At 46.6% G+C, this 18,866-nt stretch overlaps 1 protein-coding gene across 1 annotated transcript in view; it reads left to right on the forward strand.

The window, feature by feature from the left end:
• The first annotated feature begins 536 nt into the window (after positions 1-536).
• The window catches only part of LOC141259122 (glutathione hydrolase-like YwrD proenzyme), a 107,921-nt gene continuing 89,591 nt past the window's right edge, over positions 537-18,866 (forward strand). The window contains exons 1-2 of the mRNA XM_073674640.1: positions 537-647; positions 16,001-16,135. Of these exons, the coding sequence (XP_073530741.1) occupies positions 16,036-16,135 (100 nt within the window). The 5' untranslated portion in view covers positions 537-647; positions 16,001-16,035. The remainder of the gene's footprint in view (positions 648-16,000; positions 16,136-18,866) is intronic.

Consider the following 18,866-nt stretch of genomic DNA (forward strand, 5'->3'; position numbering starts at 1 on the left):
GCAGTCTTACAGGAGAGGTAGCCCCTATAACAGTCATACAAGGGACGTAGCCCCTATAACAATTATACAGGGGATGTAGACCTTATAACAGTCATACAGGGGGCATAGCCCCTATAACAATCGGTGTAGCCCCTATAACAACCGTACAAGGGACGTAGCCCCTATAACAGCCATACAAGGGGACGTAGCCCCTATAACAGTCATACAGGGGACGTAGCCCCTATAACAGTCATACAGGGGACGTAGCCCCTATAACAGTCATACAGGGGACATAGCCCCTATAACAGTCACACAGGGGACGCAGCCCCTATAACAATCATACAGGGGACGCAGCCCCTATAACAATCATACAGGGGACATAGCCCCTATAATAGTCATACAGGGGACGTAGCCCCTATAAGAATCACACAAGGGATGTAGCCCCTATAAGAATCACATAGGGGACGTAGATTACTTAATCAATTTAATATAAACCCATTTCATTTGATATGTAAATGTGGGGTCTTTGGGGCGGCAGCGGCCTGCTGCAGCGTCCCGCCCTCCAGTCACACGATCCTCCGCACCTCCCTATGACTGACCGCACCGGGAAGCGCTGCCCGAACTGAATCACTGACGTCCACGTGCAGTGTGAGGAGCCTCGTGCACAGGTACTGCCGCTCCTCCTGCCACCACACTGGGACACGTCTGCGCCACTGTGCACTGACGTCACACACCACCTGACCGGGCGCCGCTCTGTGACGTCACACACCATTAGGCTGCGGTTTTTGTTATGCCGCGGTTTTTGTTATGCCGCGGTTTGTGTTATGCCGTCTTGTCCGCGTTACCGCGCTGTTACCTGCACGTTTGTGAATGAGCTGCTTCCTGTGTACAGTGGCCATTACAGAATAGGCAGCCAGTTCTTCCAAGCTCCTAGGCTCCATGCCAGTGATCCACTGTGCACTGACGTCACACACCACCTGACCGGGCGCCGCTCTGTGACGTCACACACCATTAGGCTGCGGTTTTTGTTATGCCGCGGTTTTTGTTATGCCGCGGTTTGTGTTATGCCGTCTTGTCCGCGTTACCGCGCTGTTACCTGCACGTTTGTGAATGAGCTGCTTCCTGTGTACAGTGGCCATTACAGAATAGGCAGCCAGTTCTTCCAAGCTCCTAGGCTCCATGCCAGTGATGTAATAATGTCAGCCTGACCACCAGCAATGTCATGGTTTTCCCTGTGGGACTACTAATGGAGGTGCACACTTGGTGGAGGTGGTCCAGAAGCCATGTCAGTAGTCCTATGCCACCAGACCAGAGCCCTGCGGACCTCCTGCCGGACCCCTGATACTTCTGATTAGTGGTCTCAGCGTGATGTCATGTATGAGTAACAGTGCAATGATGACATCACACCTTATCAGAAGAGGCACCAGGGATCCTAGCAGGTAGGCGGTGTTACCTAGGACTGTGATCTGGTGGCCATGGGCCACTGACAAGAGAGCTGGACCAGGGTCATATGACTTTTTTTTGCTCATCTCTAATATTTTGGGAGAATTTTTTTTCCACAGAAAATCAGCTTGTGCTGCGATCACAAAGGCCACGTTCACACTGTCAGTATTTCTAAGCCAAAACCAGGAGCAGGCGATAAATACAGAAGTGGCTGACATACTGATGTAAAATACTGAACGTGTGAACATAGACAAAGGCTCGCTCCCACTTGCGATACAATCGGATGACTGCAATCTGATTTTTTTTTTTTTTTATCGTATTGCACTCGCCCCAATGTTACCCTATGGAGCAGCGCACATCTGCGATTATTTTCTCATGCCGATTCGGATCACACGCAGCCATACAAGTCTATGGGTGCGTGTGAAACACTGGACTGCACTCGGAGATCACCTGAGTGCAGTGCGATTCCCTCGGACTCCAACAATGGAGGAGATGAATTTCTCCGTCTCTTCCGCACCTGCGAGAGGATCGAATCTCAGAGCACTGACACTCGGATGTGATTTGCTAATGTGACTCCGGCCAAAGGGTGAAATCGGCACGTATTCTACACAAAGAACACGTTACAGACTGTCAAATCCGCATAGAGGGTCGATTTCCTTTCAGAAATTGCATAAACAAGTAGATGAGATTACATCTACTTAACTGTATCACTCTGCAGATTTTCTGCACCAAAAATGCAGTGTGTGAACATAGCCTAAGGCTAGGGCAATGCAAGGACATTAACAGCTCAACCGCAAGTGCCAGACAAATCGTGAACAGATTTGTGTGATTTATCTGCGATTTGCAGCGGTCAAAAAAGAATTAGCGCTGTGATAGATTTGCTTGTAAAATGACCGTTGTATTAAAGTCTAACCGTTGTGTTTGTGGTAAGACTGTAACACGGCCCCATGACGCTGTAATCACATTCACCGTTCTGCTGAATGTCACCACTCTGGCAGCATTAGGCAGGGAACATTTGTCTAAATTTTGACAGATTCCTGAATATATAAGGAAACCTTAAAGGCCCCACTGACTCACAGGACTGAGTATAAGGCCACGTTCACACGGTCAGTATTTGGTCAGTCTTTTACATCAGTATTTGTAAGTCAAAGCCAGGAGTGGAACAATCAGAGGAAAAGTATAATGGAAACACGTCACCACTTCTGTATTTATCACCCACTCCTGGTTTTGGCTTACAAATACTGATGTAAGATACTTACCAAATACTGAACGTGGCCTAAGGGCTCATTCACTCGTCAGTATTTCACGTACGAGTTCTATCGGTGTTATTCATGGCCGTAACTCGTACCCATTATAGTCTATGATGTCCGTTTTTTTTTTTTTTTTTTTTTTTTTTTTTTATTGTGGATCAATTTTGATTCGTCTCAAACTTGAAAATACAAATCTATGAGTAAGAGTAAGTTCACACGACCTTGAACAGTCCGATCATTCTGATCAGAGTGGTATCCGTTTTTTTCAGACTTGGAGAAAAAAAAGTTTCTCCACCTTTTCCAATCTACTACGTCTGAGTGTCTGCCTCCAGTAGGTGTACATGCCCAAAAAATTATGCACGGCAGAGCGCACATCCACTCACGTGCCCGCACCATTATAGTCTGTGGCCCCTTTGGCACATACAAGTACATCTCACTGAAGTAGAATATCATCAAAAAGTTATTTTATTTCAGTTCTTCAATACAAAAAGTGAAACTCATATATTATATAGAGTCATTACAAACAGTGATCTATTTCAAGTGTTTATTTCTGTTAATGTTGATGATTATGGCTTACAGCCAATGAAAACACAAAAGTCATTATCTCAGTAAATTAGAATACTTTATAACAACAGCTTGAAAATGATTTTAAAATCCGAAATGTTGGCCTACTGAAATGTATGTTCAGTAAATGCACTCAATACTTGGTCAGGGCTCCTTTTTCATCAATTACTGCATCAATGTGGTGTGGCATGGAGGCGATCCGCCTGTGGCACTGCTGAGGTGTTATGGAAGCCCAGGTTGCTTTGATAGTAGCCTTCAGCTCGTCTGCATTGTTGGGTCTGGTGTCTCTCACCTTCCTCTTGACAATACCCCATAGATTCTCTATGGGGTTAAGGTCAGGCGAGTTTGCTGGCCAATCAAGCACAGTGATACTGTTGTTTTTAAACCAGGCATTGGTACTTTTGGCAGTGTGGACAGGTGCCAAGTCCTGTTGGAGAATGAAATTTCCATCTCCAAAAAGCTTGTCGGCAGAGGGAATCATGAAGTGCTTTAAAATTTCCTGGTAGACGGCTGCTCTGACTTTGGCCTTGATAAAACACAGTGGACCTACACCAGCAGATGACATGGCTCCCCAAACCATCACTGATTGTGCTAGACCTCTAGCAGCTTGGATTGTGGCCTCTCCACTCTTCCTCCAGACTCTGGGACCTTGTGGAGTGTGTCAATGACTGACTTCTGGACATCTGTTAAGTAAGCAGTCTTCCCCATGATTGTGAAGCCTACTGAAGCAGACTAAGGGACCTTTTTAAACGCTTAGGGTATGTGCCCACGTAGTGTTTTACCAGCGTATATGCTTCGGAATTTCCGCAGCGTAAACCCTTGTGAAACGCTAGGTAATCCGCCCCCCATGGTCCCCAAGGGGAATCCGCAAGTTCTATGCCCATTCTACGGATTTTTCCGCAGCGGTTTTGATGCGCGCAAAAATCCGCAGCATGTCAATTAAGTTTGCGTTTCTGCAAGCGGAATTGCCTTTGCAGTGCAATAAAAAATGCAAGGCAATTCCGCATGTCGAAAACGCGCGATAAATGCACGATAAACGCGTGTGGAATTCCGCATGCGTTTATCCGGGAGAGGACATGCAGAAATTTCCAGGACGTCCCTCCTGACAGCACACCAGGAGGTAGTCCTTCATGTCCGGCTAGGGGCAGGAACACACGAGAGGTTAAAAGGCCCCTCCCCACCCTCCATCGCCAGTGTTTTTCCTGTCCCTAGTCGGACAGGCACATGAGAGACGCAGCAGCGCGGAAACTATAGGAGCAGCCCAGGGGACGGAGGGGTTCTTATACCTGTCTCCTACCGCTGTCCAGACAGGCTGCCGGCTGAAACCCGTCCCGGTCCCTCAGCCAGCCCAATGGAGCAGAGCTCCTGGAAGGCGCCGCTTCCCTCCTCGGAGGGCTCTGGGCACTCTGCCTCTGCCGGCCGGCGCAATTCCGGTGACGCGGCTGCGGCGTGCGTTCCACCCTGGAACGCACTTCCGGTTCAGAGGTCAGCAGGAAGGAGAGCCCTGGAGAAGATGGCGATGACGGCAGACAGGTAAAAACTGTCCATGTGTGTCTGTCGTGTAGGCACTACACCTAGGGTGAGCTATGGAGGTTAGCCCCGCACAACACACGGATTCCACGGCCATCTCCCTGGGTCACGTAAGTGAGGCAGCTATAAGGCCCCTTTTTGTCACTGAGCTCTTGTAAGTTATCCTGACAGTCTGCCTGTGTCCAATATTGTCCATAGGCTAAATGGACCCCAAAGGGATCAGGTTCTAAGAAGAGAGCTAAATGCCCAACCTGTAATACCAGGCTGCCGGACACATATAATAAACAGCTGTGCAAGGACTGTATAGCGAAAGTTATGGCAGAGAAGCAGGCCACATTTAGAGCCGAAGTAAAGGCTATGATTAAAGAAAAAGTGCCGTCTTCAGTGTCCACCCTGTTAGCAGCACAGGCCTCTACAGGCGAACCTCCCTGCAAAAAAGCCAGGCAGGATTTCATAGTCTCTTCGGAAGAGAAAGAAGGAGCCTATGGTTCAGACCAGTCCAGGGAGCTGGATTTTGATTTACCTTGTGGTCAGCGGGAAGAAAATAAAAGATACCTCTTCTCCTCGACTGACACAGAGGAGCTATTACAGGCAGTACTCAATACTATGAACATTGAACAGCCGCAGGTAGCTCAGTCCATCCAGGATCAGATGTTTAGTGGACTACAGGCAAGGAAAAGTAGATGTTTTCCGGTTAATAAGCACATCAGATCCATGATTCTGGAGGAATGGAAGAACGCGGAAAAACGTTTATCAGTTCCGGGGGAGTTTAGGTCCCGTCTTCCCTTCGAATCGGAGGAGTCCAGGATTTGGGAGGAAGTGCCAAAGATTGACGTACCAGTAGCCCGAGTTTCCAAGAAGACAACAATCCCTTTTGAGGATGCGAGTCTAAATGATCCGATGGACAAAAAAGTGGATGGTCTACTTAAAAAAGCCTGGGAGGCTTCAGCGGCAATCATCAAGACCAATATTGCGGCCACGTCCGTGGCCAGATTAGCAGGTTTATGGTTGGAGGACCTGGAAGCCAAACTGGCACAGAGTAGTTCCAGGGAAGGTATAGCTGAGGTGTTATACATGGTCAGGATGGCAGTAAATTTCATGGCGGATGCGTTAGCAGAATCGGTCCGGTTCGCGGCAAGGAATGATGCGCTGTCAAATTCAGCCCGTAGGGCACTCTGGCTGAGGTCCTGGACAGGCGATATGCAGTCCAAAAACAAACTTTGTGTATCCCCTTTTCCGGCCTACAGGTTTTTGGGCCGGTACTAGACAGCATTCTGCAAAGGCGGCCGATAGTAAGACGGGGTTTCCGGAGGGACGACCTAGACGCCCCTTTTCCTTTCGAAGGAGCCGCCCCACCCAGTCCCAGAGTTATAGAGGGAAGGGGAAGGAGGGTAGATGGAGCTACCCGAAGGGTGGTAGAGGCCGCAGAGACTTGCCCGGGCCTAGTCAGAGGCAGACGCGTCAATGACACCGGACCAGTGGGGGGAAGGCTGCAGCATTTCCTAGGAAGTTGGCAGAGTATAACCCAAAATCAGTGGACTTTACAGCTTATAGAACACGGGTACAAGATAGAGTTTTCTCAGTTCCCCCCCCGACGTTTTCAGCTCACGGAAGCCTTCAAAAGGCTGGAAATAGACATCAAGCAACTCCTCCAGGACAGAGCAATAGCACCAGTTCCTTGTTCAGAGAGATACAAGGGCCATTATTCCAGACTGTTCTCCATAAAAAAGCCATCGGGAGAGTACAGGATAATTATAAATCTCAGACCCCTGAACCAGTGGGTAAAGTACAAGAGGTTCAGGATGGAGTCAATAAGATCGGTGATACCTCTGATACCCAAAGACGCGGTGATGTGTACCTTGGATTTGAAGCAGGCATATTATCATATTCCCATACACCCTTCAAGACAGAGATACCTCAGGTTTGCAACAAGAGGGAAAGGTGGCGTAAGCCACTATCAGTTCCAATGTCTTCCGTTCGGCCTGTCATCGGCACCCCGTATCTTCACCAAAATAATGTCGGAAGTAGTCTCCCATATAAGGAGAGAGGGCATAGTCATAATTCCCTACGTAGACGACTTCCTTCTAGTAGCAAATTCAGACGCGCAATTAATTCTTCATCAGCGTCGGGTAAGGCGACTATTGTCAGACTTGGGGTGGGTTCTAAATTTAGAGAAATCAGACCTAGCTCCAAGCAACCAGAAAATATTCTTGGGAGTGCTATTAGATTCGCACCAGGGCTTGTCCAGTCTCCCTCCAAAGAAAGCTCGGGACATAGTAAAAAAATTTGGTTCCTTTCGCAGAAAGAGGGAAGTAAGGGTCAGGGAAGCTATGAGTATTCTGGGGACCATGACATTGTGCATTCCCTGTGTAAGGTGGTGTCAGGCACATTACAGAGTTCTTCAGAAGGAAATCGGCTCCGCTTGGGACAAACGTCAGTCAGGCCTGGACAAAAAGATGCCCTTAGCTCCAGTCTTAAAAAGCTCCCTAGCCTGGTGGGTTTCCCCTTTAAATCTGGGAAGAGGAGTCCAGTGGATAGAATCCCCTTACCACGGACGCAAGCCAGTGGGGTTGGGGGGCCCACGTAGAGGGCAGATACATACAGGGGGCTTGGTCTCAGGAAATCAGACACCGGTCCTCAAATTACAGAAAGCTATGAGCAGTTTGGGAGTCCCTACAGAGGTGTCAGTCACTACTAGCAGGCAAGCACCTAAGGGTTGTCTCGGACAATTCCACCACGGTAGCCTTCCTTCAACATCAGGGAGGACCAAAACATACATGGCTCTAGGCGATAGCAGAGGAAATTTTCGCTTGGGCAGAAAAGACGGTTTCCTCCATCTCAGCTCTTCATCTCAGGGGCTCCCAAAATCATGTGGCAGACTTCCGGAGCAGAGAAAGGATATACCCATCAGAGTGGTAACTTCACCAAGAAGTTTTTCTTCAATTAATAAAGAGATGGGGGACCCCTTCAATAGACCTTTTTGCCTCAAGGAAAAATGCGAAAACCCAAAAATTCTTTTCCAGGTACCCAGAAGACAATCCAGCAGGGGTCGACGCGTTGTCCCAGACCTGGGATATGCCACTAGCTTACGCCTTCCCTCCCATAGCCTTAATACCAAGGATGCTACGGAAGATTCGGGAGGATGGGGCCACAGTGATCGCAGTGGTTCCCTTCTGGCCAAAAAGAAGCTGGTTCCCCCTCTTGATGCGGATGACAGCAGAAGATCACTTCCCTCTCCCGCTGCGACACGACCTTCTGTCTCAGGGACCTCTGAAGCATCCTGCGGTGGAGTGGCTTCAGCTGTCGGCCTGGATCCTGAAAGGTTGATCTTGAGGTCCAGGGGCCTCTCTGATAGGGTCATCACAACCCTTCAGGCAAGTAGGAAACCAGTGACTACGGCCATTTATTCAAAAGTATGGAAGAAGTTCTGTTCGATATACGGGAACACATTAATGGAGGCTCAGGCCCCACCAGTTCCAGAAGTCTTAGAATTTCTCCAGACAGGGTGTGACAAGGGACTAAGCCCCAGCACGCTTAGAGTCCAGATTTCGGCCTTAAGTTCATACTTAGACTATCCGTTGCCTAAACATCCGTGGGTGTCCAGATTCTCGAAAGCAGTGGGTAGATTGAGGCCCTTTATAAGGGAAAGGGTGGCTCCATGGGACTTAAATTTAGTGCTAAACGCCCTGTGTAAAAGCCCCTTTGAACCCCTGCAGGATATTAGTATCAAGTCACTGTCAATTAAAACCGTGTTCTTGGTGGCCATAACTTCGGCTAGGCGACTGGGGGAAATTCAGTCCCTCTCGGTAGTGTTCCCTTATATGCAGATTTTGGACGACCGCCTAATCCTTAGACTAGATCCTTCTTTTTTACCCAAGGTGGTGTCGGACTCCAACCTGAATAGGGAGATCATTTTGCCCGCCTTCTGCGATCAGCCAGGAAACCCAGGAGAACAGAACTTACACTCGGTGGATGTCAGGTGATCGGTTCTCCACTATCTAGATGCCACAAAAGAATGGAGGAAAGACTCTAGTTTGTTTGTCCAGTTCTCGGGGAAGAACAAAGGAAAGACTGCATCAAAATTGACTTTGGCCAGATGGATCAAAGCGGCCATTTCCCATGCTTATATTTCTAGGGGGATGTTAGTGCCAGAAGGCATAAGGGCCCACTCCACCAGATCCATTTCCACCTCATGGGCAGAGAGAGCAGGAGCTTCCTCAGAGCAGATATGTAATGCAGCAACCTGGTCAGGGTTGAATACATTTTGTAAGCATTATAGACTAAATTTGTTGTCCAATCAGCAGACAACCTTTGGGAGCAAAGTACTCCAGGCTGTAGTCCCTCCCTAGGACCATTTAGTTGGTATTTCTCCTGGTGTGCTGTCAGGAGGGACGTCCTGGAAAAAGGGAATTAGTCCTACCGGTAATTGGGTTTCCAGGAGTCCAGCTTGACAGCACCCTTATATTCCCTTCCCCTTTTTGAATAGCCAGAGCATGTGAGCATTTAACATGTATCGGTAGTTTCAATAAAATTGTGTTGCATCCATCCTGGTGTGGTACTTGGGAAAAACACTGGCGATGGAGGGTGGGGAGGGGCCTTTTAACCTCTCGTGTGTTCCTGCCCCTAGTCTGACATGAAGGACTACCTCCTGGTGTGCTGTCAGGCTGGACTCCTGGAAACCCAATTACCGGTAGGACTAATTCCCTTTTTTCTGCTTCATTTCTGCAACGTGGGCACATAGGCTTAGGAAGCCTTTGCAGGTGTTTTTGTTAATTATTCTAACTTACTGAGATAATGACTTTTGTGTTTTCATTGGCTGTAAGCCATAATCATCAACATTAACAGAAATAAACACTTGAAATAGATCACTCTGTAATGACTCTATAAAATGAGTTTCACTTTTTGTATTGAACTGAAATAAATAAACTTTTTGATGATATTCTAATTTAGTGAGATGCACCTGTATGTCTGAATCCCGTTTTGCAGGAGGGTTCGGATGCAAGCCTTGACAGAACCCACAAACGTGTAGCTAAACGCAATAACAGTGCACCCGAACCTGTATGTCCATATTAATAGTTTAGATATTGCAGGTGATTGCATCAATGGCTTTCTTTGCTGACTTTTTTTGGAACTCCTATGGAAGTGTAGCAAATGTGTTGCTACATCCTGTTTACAGTGAAATGGATGAGGACCCCTTGATGAGCGCTCTAGGTGTCTCAGACCGTAGACACATGAATCACGTGATCATTGGATGTCTGACTGACGTAGTGGAGCTGCTGGGTCTTAACAGACCAAGATCCGCTTGGCCAGTGACCTGTGTCACTAAAGAGAGGTGTTTTCATATGACTGAACAGTAGAAAAAGTTCAATGCCTATCAGAGATCTTTTGTGACCTCTTGAGGGACATATTATTATGTAACAATAATATACAGTACAGACCAAAAGTTTGGACACACCTTCTCATTTAAAGATTTTTCAGTAGTTTCATGACTATAAAAATTGTACATTCACACTGAAGGCATCAAAACTATGAATTAACACATGTGGAATTATATACTTAACAAAAAAGTGTGAAACAACTGAAACTAGGTCTTATATTCTAGGTTCTTCAAAGTAGCCACCTTTTGCTTTGATGACTGCTTTGCACACTCTTGGCATTCTCTTGACCCCCTCGAGTCACCAGGAATTCTCGGACTGCAGGTAGACGAACCCGGTCCGGCCATCGTGACTCTAACAAGATGGACGAATCTGCAGCCCTTAAGACCCCATCACACTTAGTGACGCTGCAACGATCCCGACAACGATACGACCTGTCAGGGATCGTTGCTGCGTCGCTATGTGGTCGCTGGTGAGCTGTCAAACAGGCAGGCTCACCAACGATCAAGGGAGCAGCGACATCGTGGAAAGAATCTTTCCACGATGTCCTGCTCCTGGTTACCAGCCTGCTGAAGCAGGAGCAGGCTGGTAACCATGGTAAACATCGGGTTACTAGGGGCACACGCGCACCTAGTAACCCGCTGTTTATCATGGTTACCACTCTGCTACGGTGAGCGGGAGGTTACCGCTCACTTTAGCAGGCTCGTAACCATGATAAACAGCGGGTTATTAGGTGCGCGTGTGCCCCTAGTAACCCGATGTTTATCATGGTTACCAGCCTGATCGCTGCTCCCGCTGGTCACACACAGCGATGTGTGCTGACCAGCGGGAGGGCAAAGACCAAAAAATGGTCCAGGACATTCTGCAGCGATCAGCGACCTCACAGCAGGGGCCTGATCGCTGCAAAGTGTCACACATAGCGACATCGCTGGTTAGGTCGCTATTGCGTCACCAAAACCGTGACACAGCAGCGATCTCGCTAGCGATCTCGCTATGTGAGACTGGGGCTTTAGGGACAATCCCCCGGCTGAGAAAGGTCCTCCAGCTAAACCGGTACAGGATATTTGAGCTCTGGGTAAGTGATCTTCGAGAAAGTTCACTTGGGTAATAAGATGTCCCTTCTTCTTATCCGTTTAGGGGAAGAAGTGTACCTCCAAAACCAAACACAAACAATGTGCGTTATGCGAGGCCCTATTGGCGGACTCATATTCCAAAAGACTGTGTCAGTCCTGCATAAACCAAACTTTGGCGGATGAAACCCCTAGTTTCGCCTCAGGCTTAAAAACCCTAGTTAAGTCAGAGGTGAGCAAACTCTCTAAAAAGTCTAAGAGGAAGGAAGCTAACCATGAGGTCTCCCCAACTCCTGATTGTTCCCTATCATCAGCCGAGGAGGTGGACTCTGACGATTCATCTTCTTCATCTTCCTCATCTTCGGATAGTGGTTCAGGCCAGCACTGCTTTCCATTAAATGAAGTTGATGGGTTGGTTAAAGCAGTCCGCTCAACAATGGGCATTACGAACCTCAGACCAGAGAAGTCAGTCCAAGACGTCATGTTCAGAGGACTGGGGCGGAGGAAGAGAAAATGTTTCCTGTTTAATGCTAAACTTCAGGGTCTAATCCATAGAGCGTGGCAAAAGCCGGAAAAAAAGGGTTCTCTCCCCACATTCTTTAAAAGAAAGTACCCCTTTGAGGACTCGGCCTCCTCCTCCTGGGAGAAGGCTCCCAAACTAGACGCAGCCATAACTAAAGCTTCTAAAAAGTAATCTCTCCCCTTTGATGATATAGGGGCCCTTAAAGATCCTCTGGACAGAAAAGCGGATGTGTTTCTCAAAGGCATCTGGGAGACAACCGCTGGGGCTTTAAAACCGACAATTGCTGCGACTTGCACAGCTAGGTCTTTGATGATATGGCTAGATCAGCTGGTATCACATTTAGAAAACAACACATCCAGGAAAGAGATCTTGTCTAGTATCCCACTCATGCAGGGGGCAGCATCCTTCTTAGCGGATGCTTCCGCGGACTCTGTTAAGTTAGCTGCTGATCGGCCGCCATGACTAATGCAGCCCGCGGGGCCTTGTGGCTCAAGTGTTGGCCAGGTGACATCCAGGCTAGAACTAGACTCTGTGCTATACCTTGCGAAGGGGAACATCTCTTCGGTCCAGTCCTGGATGAAATCCTAGACAAAGCAAGCGACGGGAAGAATTGTTTCCCTAGCCTGTCCATGCCTGCCTATAAGCGGTCTTTTCGCAGAAGAAGATTTGTGTGTAAAAAGCCACAGATTGACCAGGATAAATGGGAAAACAGTAAACCAAAAGGTAGAGGTCTTCTGTTCAGTACGTCTTCTTCCACTCGGGAGCCCCGGAAATCGAGTCAGTGACTCGTAGCCCAGGTAGGGGGGAGGCTGACGGCCTTCTTACCTGCCTGGACAAAGATTTCAGCCAGTAACTGGATCCTTAATCTGATAGGTTCGGGTCTGAGATTCCCGTTCCAAGGCGTTCCTCGTGGAAGGTTTATCTTGACCCCGGTCCGTTTCTCTATATCAGAACAACTCGCTCTTCAGGAAGAAGTACTGGACCTTGTTCAAAAAGTAGTCCTGGTGGAGGTCCCGGCGTCCGAAAGGGGATTGGGATTTTACTCCCCTCTCTTTCTGGTCTCTAAGCCGGACGGTTCTTTCAGGTGTATTATAAATTTAAAAGCCCTGAATAAATTCCTGATAATCCCCACCTTCAAAATGGAATCGATAAGGTCAACAATAAAATTGCTGTTTCCAGATTGTTACATGGTAGTTTTGGATTTGAAAGACCCCTATTACCATGTACCTACCCATTCAGATTACCAGAAATATCTTAGAGTGGCCGTGGTTATAGATGGGGTCATCAAGCACTTTCAATATAGGGACCTGCATTTTGGTTTAGCCATAGCCCCCCGGGTATTTATCAAAATCGTGGCAGAGGTAATGGCTCACGTTAGAGAGCATGGCATATATTAATTATCCCTTATCTGGATGATTTCCTGATAGTTGGTAACTCTGCCCTTCAATGTAGCACGCATCTAAAAATGGCGCTCTCCATCTTAGAGAATCTGGGCTGGGTCCTCAATTTAAATAAATCTAGGTTAACGGCCACAAAAGTTCAGCAATTCTTAGGAGTTATGCTGTATTCAGATTCTCAGACATGTTACCTCCCTGAAGCCAAAAAACTAAGGATCAGGGATCAAGTAAGAAGGGCAGTGTCAAACCCAGTCATGTCCCTGAGAGCTGCAATGTCCCTGTTAGGCACCCTGACATCTTGCCTTCCCGGGGTTCTGTGGGCTTAATATCACTCCAGGGTTTTACAATGGGATGTACTGCTACTGCATAATGAAGTTATGTTGGAGGGGAGGCTTTCCTTGTCTTCCCGGTCAGTTGAATCCTTAGTGGTGGGATAATGAAGTGAACTTATCCAGAGGGGTCCCCTGGGTTTTTAGAACAACCCGAACAATTACTACCGATGCCAGTTCCAGTGGGTGAGGGGCCTATCTGGGAGATATGGTAACCCAGGGGTCATGGTCTAATTCGGAAATAAGAGTCTCTCCAACGCTAAAGAGTTGCTAGCGATAGACAGGGCAGTCAATTATTTTCTAGTTTTTCTTCAAAATCACGGTGTAAAAGTTTTCTCTGATAATAAAATCGCAGTAGCTTACGTGAACCACCAAGGGGATACATGATCAAGATCTCTGATGAGAGTGGCGGATCATCTCTTTCAGGTCTCGGAATGCCATCTTCGTTCCCTAACAGCCCTTCATATAAAGGGAAAAGAAAATTCAAGGGCAGACTATTTAAGCCGCTTTACCCTGAGACAGGGGAATGGGAACTAAATCAGGACATTTTCTCCCAAATTGTCCAAAGATGGGGACCTCCAGTAGTGGACTTGTTTGCTTACAAGTTACATAGTTACATAGTTTATAAGGCCGAAAAAAGACAAGTGTCCATCCAGTTCAGCCTATTTCTTGTGCACTGCAGCTATTCCGCAGCGTTGATCCAGGGGAAGGCAAAAAAAAACCATGCGGTATAGGCCAATTTACATCATTGAGGAAAAATTCACTTCCCGACACCAATCTGGGAGTCAGATTAAATCCCTGGATTAATTAACTATCACTAAGCATAAGATGTAATTTTATTGTTCTCAAGAAAGGCGTCCAGGCCTCTCTTGAACTCATTAAGTGAGTTGGACATCACCACTTCCTCTCCCAGAGAGTTCCAGAGTCTCACGGCTCTGACCCTAAAGAATCCCCTTCTATGCTGGTGCAGGAACCTCCTTTCCTCCAGACGCATAGTGTGCCCCCTCGTCTTTGTCACCATCCTTGGTATAAACAGGTCATGGGAGAGATCTCTGTACTGCCCCCTGATGTATTTATACATGTTTATGAGGTCTCCCCTAAGCCTTCTCTTTTCCAACGTAAATAGGCCTAATTTTGACAACCTCTCTGGGTATTCTAGTCCCTCCATTCCCTTTATTATCTTAGTCGCCCTCCTGTTAAATCAGAAAACTCAGCTCTTCTGTTCCCTGGATCTCAAAGAAAAACCCCTGGTAGTAGACGCTCTCCAGATACCTTGGGGGTTCAGTCTAGCCTATGCCTTTCCCCCTTTAACCCTTCTTCCTATGGTTATCAGGAAGATCAGGGAGGACAAGGCGAGAGTTCTGCTGGTCGCACCCTTTTGGCCCAGGAGTTAGTAGTATTCATGCCCTGTCTTCAGCCTTACCCTTCCCTCAGATCCTGGATGATAAAATAATTCTTAAACCTGATCCCGCCTATCTCCCTAAAGTAGCTACCCGTTTTCACAGACTCCAAGAAGTAGTCCTACCCTCCTTCTGCCCTAATCCGGGTAACCGGAAAAAAAGAAGAGTTTCATACACTAGACTTAAGGAGATGTGTAATTAGGTACCTCTTGGTCACCAAAGAGTTTAGAAAAGATAGTTTGTTATTTATATCCTACCAAGGTGTCAGGAAAGGCTCTAAGGTCACAAAGTCCACCATAGCTAGATGGATCAGTGAGGCTATTTCCCTAGCTTATACATCCAGCGGTGAGGAAATACCACAAGAATTGAAGGCTCACTACACCCAGGCAGTGACTACCTCCTGGGCGGAGAAGACTGGTGTCTCGATAGAAGACATATGTAAGGCTGCTACCTGGTCTTCTCAGTCTACCTTCTATAGGCACTATAGACTGGATTCGGGTGTTTCGTCTGATCTCACTTTCGGGAGAAGGGTGCTCCAAGCTGTAGTACCTCCCTAAACTTCTTAATCTCTGTAATTTCTCTCGTTGTGCTGTCATGGTCGACCGATAAAGTCATAAGTTACTTACCGGTAACGGGATTTTTCGGAGACCATGACAGCACCCTTATATTCCCTCCCTTCACATTGGTGAGAGCACTCCTTGTTTATTAATTTTAAGTTGGTGATTTATAGAAATGTTGGTTTATCATGTTTTGCTATGTCTACTAACCTGGTGGTCCTCTCAATGCTCTGTAATCCAAACTGAGGCGAGAAGAGAGGGCTGCCCCTTTTAAGCCTGTAGGTTTCCTGTCCTTGGTGGGCGGATCTCTTCTCTCGTGGTGCTGTCATGGTCTCCGAAAAATCCCGTTACCGGAAAGTAACTTATGACTTTTAACAGATGTCTGGATAGAGCTATTTATCTGAATGAGTCATTGGGCTGTCTGATAAAAAAAATCGGTCATCACTTGAACATTTCACATGGATGTGTGAATGCAGACTAAAGCAGATATTTTACAAAGTTGATAACACCTGCATGTTCCATGTGTAATGTGGCAGATTTTGTTTTGTCTAACTTTAATGGAATGTTTTATTTTCTCTTTTAGGATTAAAACTTGACAGGGCAACTAACTGGCAAACAATGACTAGCGTGCTAGAATTCATTTCCAGAAGATCACCCATTGTCTGCACCGGCGGATGTGTAGCAAGCAGCCAACCACTTGCTACACAAATTGGCTTAGGTATTCCATGTAGTTTTCAGTAAATATAAGTTGTCAAATTGCCTTCTTCTGTCACCCCTTTTAAATTAAGTAGTCCCCCTTGTAAAATAAAAACACTATATACTCACCTCCTGCACTGGCGCTGCTCTGGCAATGTCAGCTCTGGGTGTCCCAAGTTTTTTGTTTTTTTTTTACATTGGCTGCAGGCCAACGTGTCATAACAATCAGCGGACGCCGATGGGCTGCTGTTCTCTTATTACTTCCATTTGTCTGAGGTTCATTCAGAGGCCTGACTACTTCATTTAAAAAAGGGGTTGCCCAGGTAGCGGACAACCCCTTAAATATATTCCTTAAAGAGGATCACCTTCACACATCCTAGAATGTATCACAGTGGAAGCATAAGGACTATAATTACAGAGATTTTGTTATGAGAGACTCACAGTTCATGGGAGGCGGCCATCTTGGGATTGGCAGCTAAGCCTGCTGTGTTGTAATGAAACGCCTCAAGATTCCAGGCTTGCTGCTAGGCAGAGCCCGAGCTAAGGCCTACAGAGTAAGGGTATGTGCAATACTTATTTATTTATGTGCACATAGCATCTCTTTCAGGCGGATTTTGCCTACAAAAAGACCTCATAAAATGAACAAATCGATACAGCTGTGCACATGTTCTGTCTTAGATCACTTCTTGTAACCACTTGTTCTAGATTAGCAAAGGATTGAAGAGTCGAGTAATGTTTTTTTGCTGTTGTTTTAAAGTATGTTCTTCTCCTTTTATTTTCATATTGTTTGACAACCCCTTTAACGTTACCATTCAGTGGCATGTATCAATAGGTAAGTTTCTGGCTGATTGCTACCAATTATAGACTTGTGCTTAGGTTCATAGACTGACTGACTGACTATTGTTGAGGGAGGGCACCAACGTCCCTTCATGGTTGACCAAGTGAGTGTCAAATTATTATGCTGATTGCGCAATACAACAGAAAACCAAACGGAAGCAGTGCTCTGTATGGGAGGATTCAGAGAATCTCTAATCTCATTTATTTCTACTTAGCATTTTATATTGTTTTGAGTATATCAATAGCCAATCACCTACAGACATACTACAGGCTTGAACCAATGTTAGTACAATTATTACGGAAATACACATATGGTCATATTATCGTTAGTTCGGTGCATGGTGGAAATCTACAAGGTTATACACATCCCGGCTCAGACCAGTTAGATAACAGGAGCGTCTCACAGAATGTTCTTGTGAGAAAAGGTCAGTGTGGGAAAGTTGCATGAGAAAAGAAGGAAATGTATGTTATGTAAGGAGTATAATAACATGATTTTAAAGCAAGCAGACAAAATGGAGTTGCTATAGCATGAGTATCAATATGTCCTTTACACTTGGATAGCATGAATATTAATATGTCCTTTACACTATCGATTCCAATGTAAAGAACTCTTTCGTAAGCCTCTGTTATGCTATTGTAGCTACTCACTCAGGATAATAGGCAAAGCTAAATACTGCAACCTACCCTGCCAGTGTTATGATCTGCTACAAGCACTAAGGAAAGACAGGAGATCTGTCCCTACAATAGAACTAAACTGGATCCCTACGATGTAACGGGGAACCTGATCCTGCGATCAGACCCGCTAAAGTCCTCGGCTAGTCTGTACGAAGACCTATAGATGCAAGAGAGGGATTCCTACAAGAACTAGGGACTGGGATAAAGTTGGACACCTCCTAGCAGAAATTGTAGCAGGCAAAGACAAACACACAACAAAGAACATAGAGGTCCGAAGACCTAGCACAACTAACAGAGAACGGTAACAGAGCACCAAGCTAGCTCAAGAGTAGTAAATACAATGAAGTCCAGCAAGGCCAGGAGGGCGGAGGCGGATTAAATAGGCAAAAATGGTCATGTGACCAGCAAACTAGAAAAAACCTAACAGGAGAGTTCTAACAGTACCCCCTCTTCTAAGAGGATCCTCCGGATCCCCTAGGACCAGGCTTATCAGGAAACCTCCTGTGAAACGCTCTGACAAGTCTAGAAGCAGAAACATCATCCGCCCTCACCCATGAGTTATCCTCAGGTCCGAAACCCTGCCAAGCGACGAGATACTGCAAACTCCCTCTATACCGTCTAGAATTTAGGATGCGGGAAATTTCATATTCCCCGTCCTCCACCACCGGAGGAACAGTGGCAGAGGCGTCACCAACCGACACATCAGCTTTTTTCAACAGAGAAACATGAAACACCGGATTAATCTTCCAGGAGGTAGGAACCTCCAACCTAACAGCAGATTGGTTAACTATCTGAAGCACCTTAAAGGGCCCTACAAACTTGGGACCCAATTTTTTAGGAGGAATCCTCAATCGCAGATTTTTAGAGGACAACCAAACCATGTCACCAATAGCAAACGAAACCTCTTGCTGTTTCCTATCAAAGTACCTCTTAGATTTTTTGTTAGCCTCCTGAAGATTTATCACGAGCATCCGTCAAAACTCTCTCCAAATCACCGGAAAAACTCTCCTCCTCCGGCACAGCCGATACCAATTTTGAGAATGACCCAAAAGACGGATGTCTCCCAGTACAACCAAAAAAAGGCGAACACCCAGAAGAAGAGGATGTATGGTTGTTAAGAGCAAATTCAGCAAGTGGCAGAAACTCAGACCACCCCTCTTGATTGTCTGCCACAAAGCAACGCAAGAACTGCTCAACATCCTGGTTCTTTCTTTCTGTCTGGCCATTAGACTCAGGATGAT

Source organism: Phyllobates terribilis, unplaced genomic scaffold, assembly GCF_046119375.1.
Source record: "Phyllobates terribilis strain yellow unplaced genomic scaffold, ASM4611937v1 Scaffold_3__8_contigs__length_932513732, whole genome shotgun sequence".
Taxonomy (NCBI): domain Eukaryota; kingdom Metazoa; phylum Chordata; class Amphibia; order Anura; family Dendrobatidae; genus Phyllobates; species Phyllobates terribilis.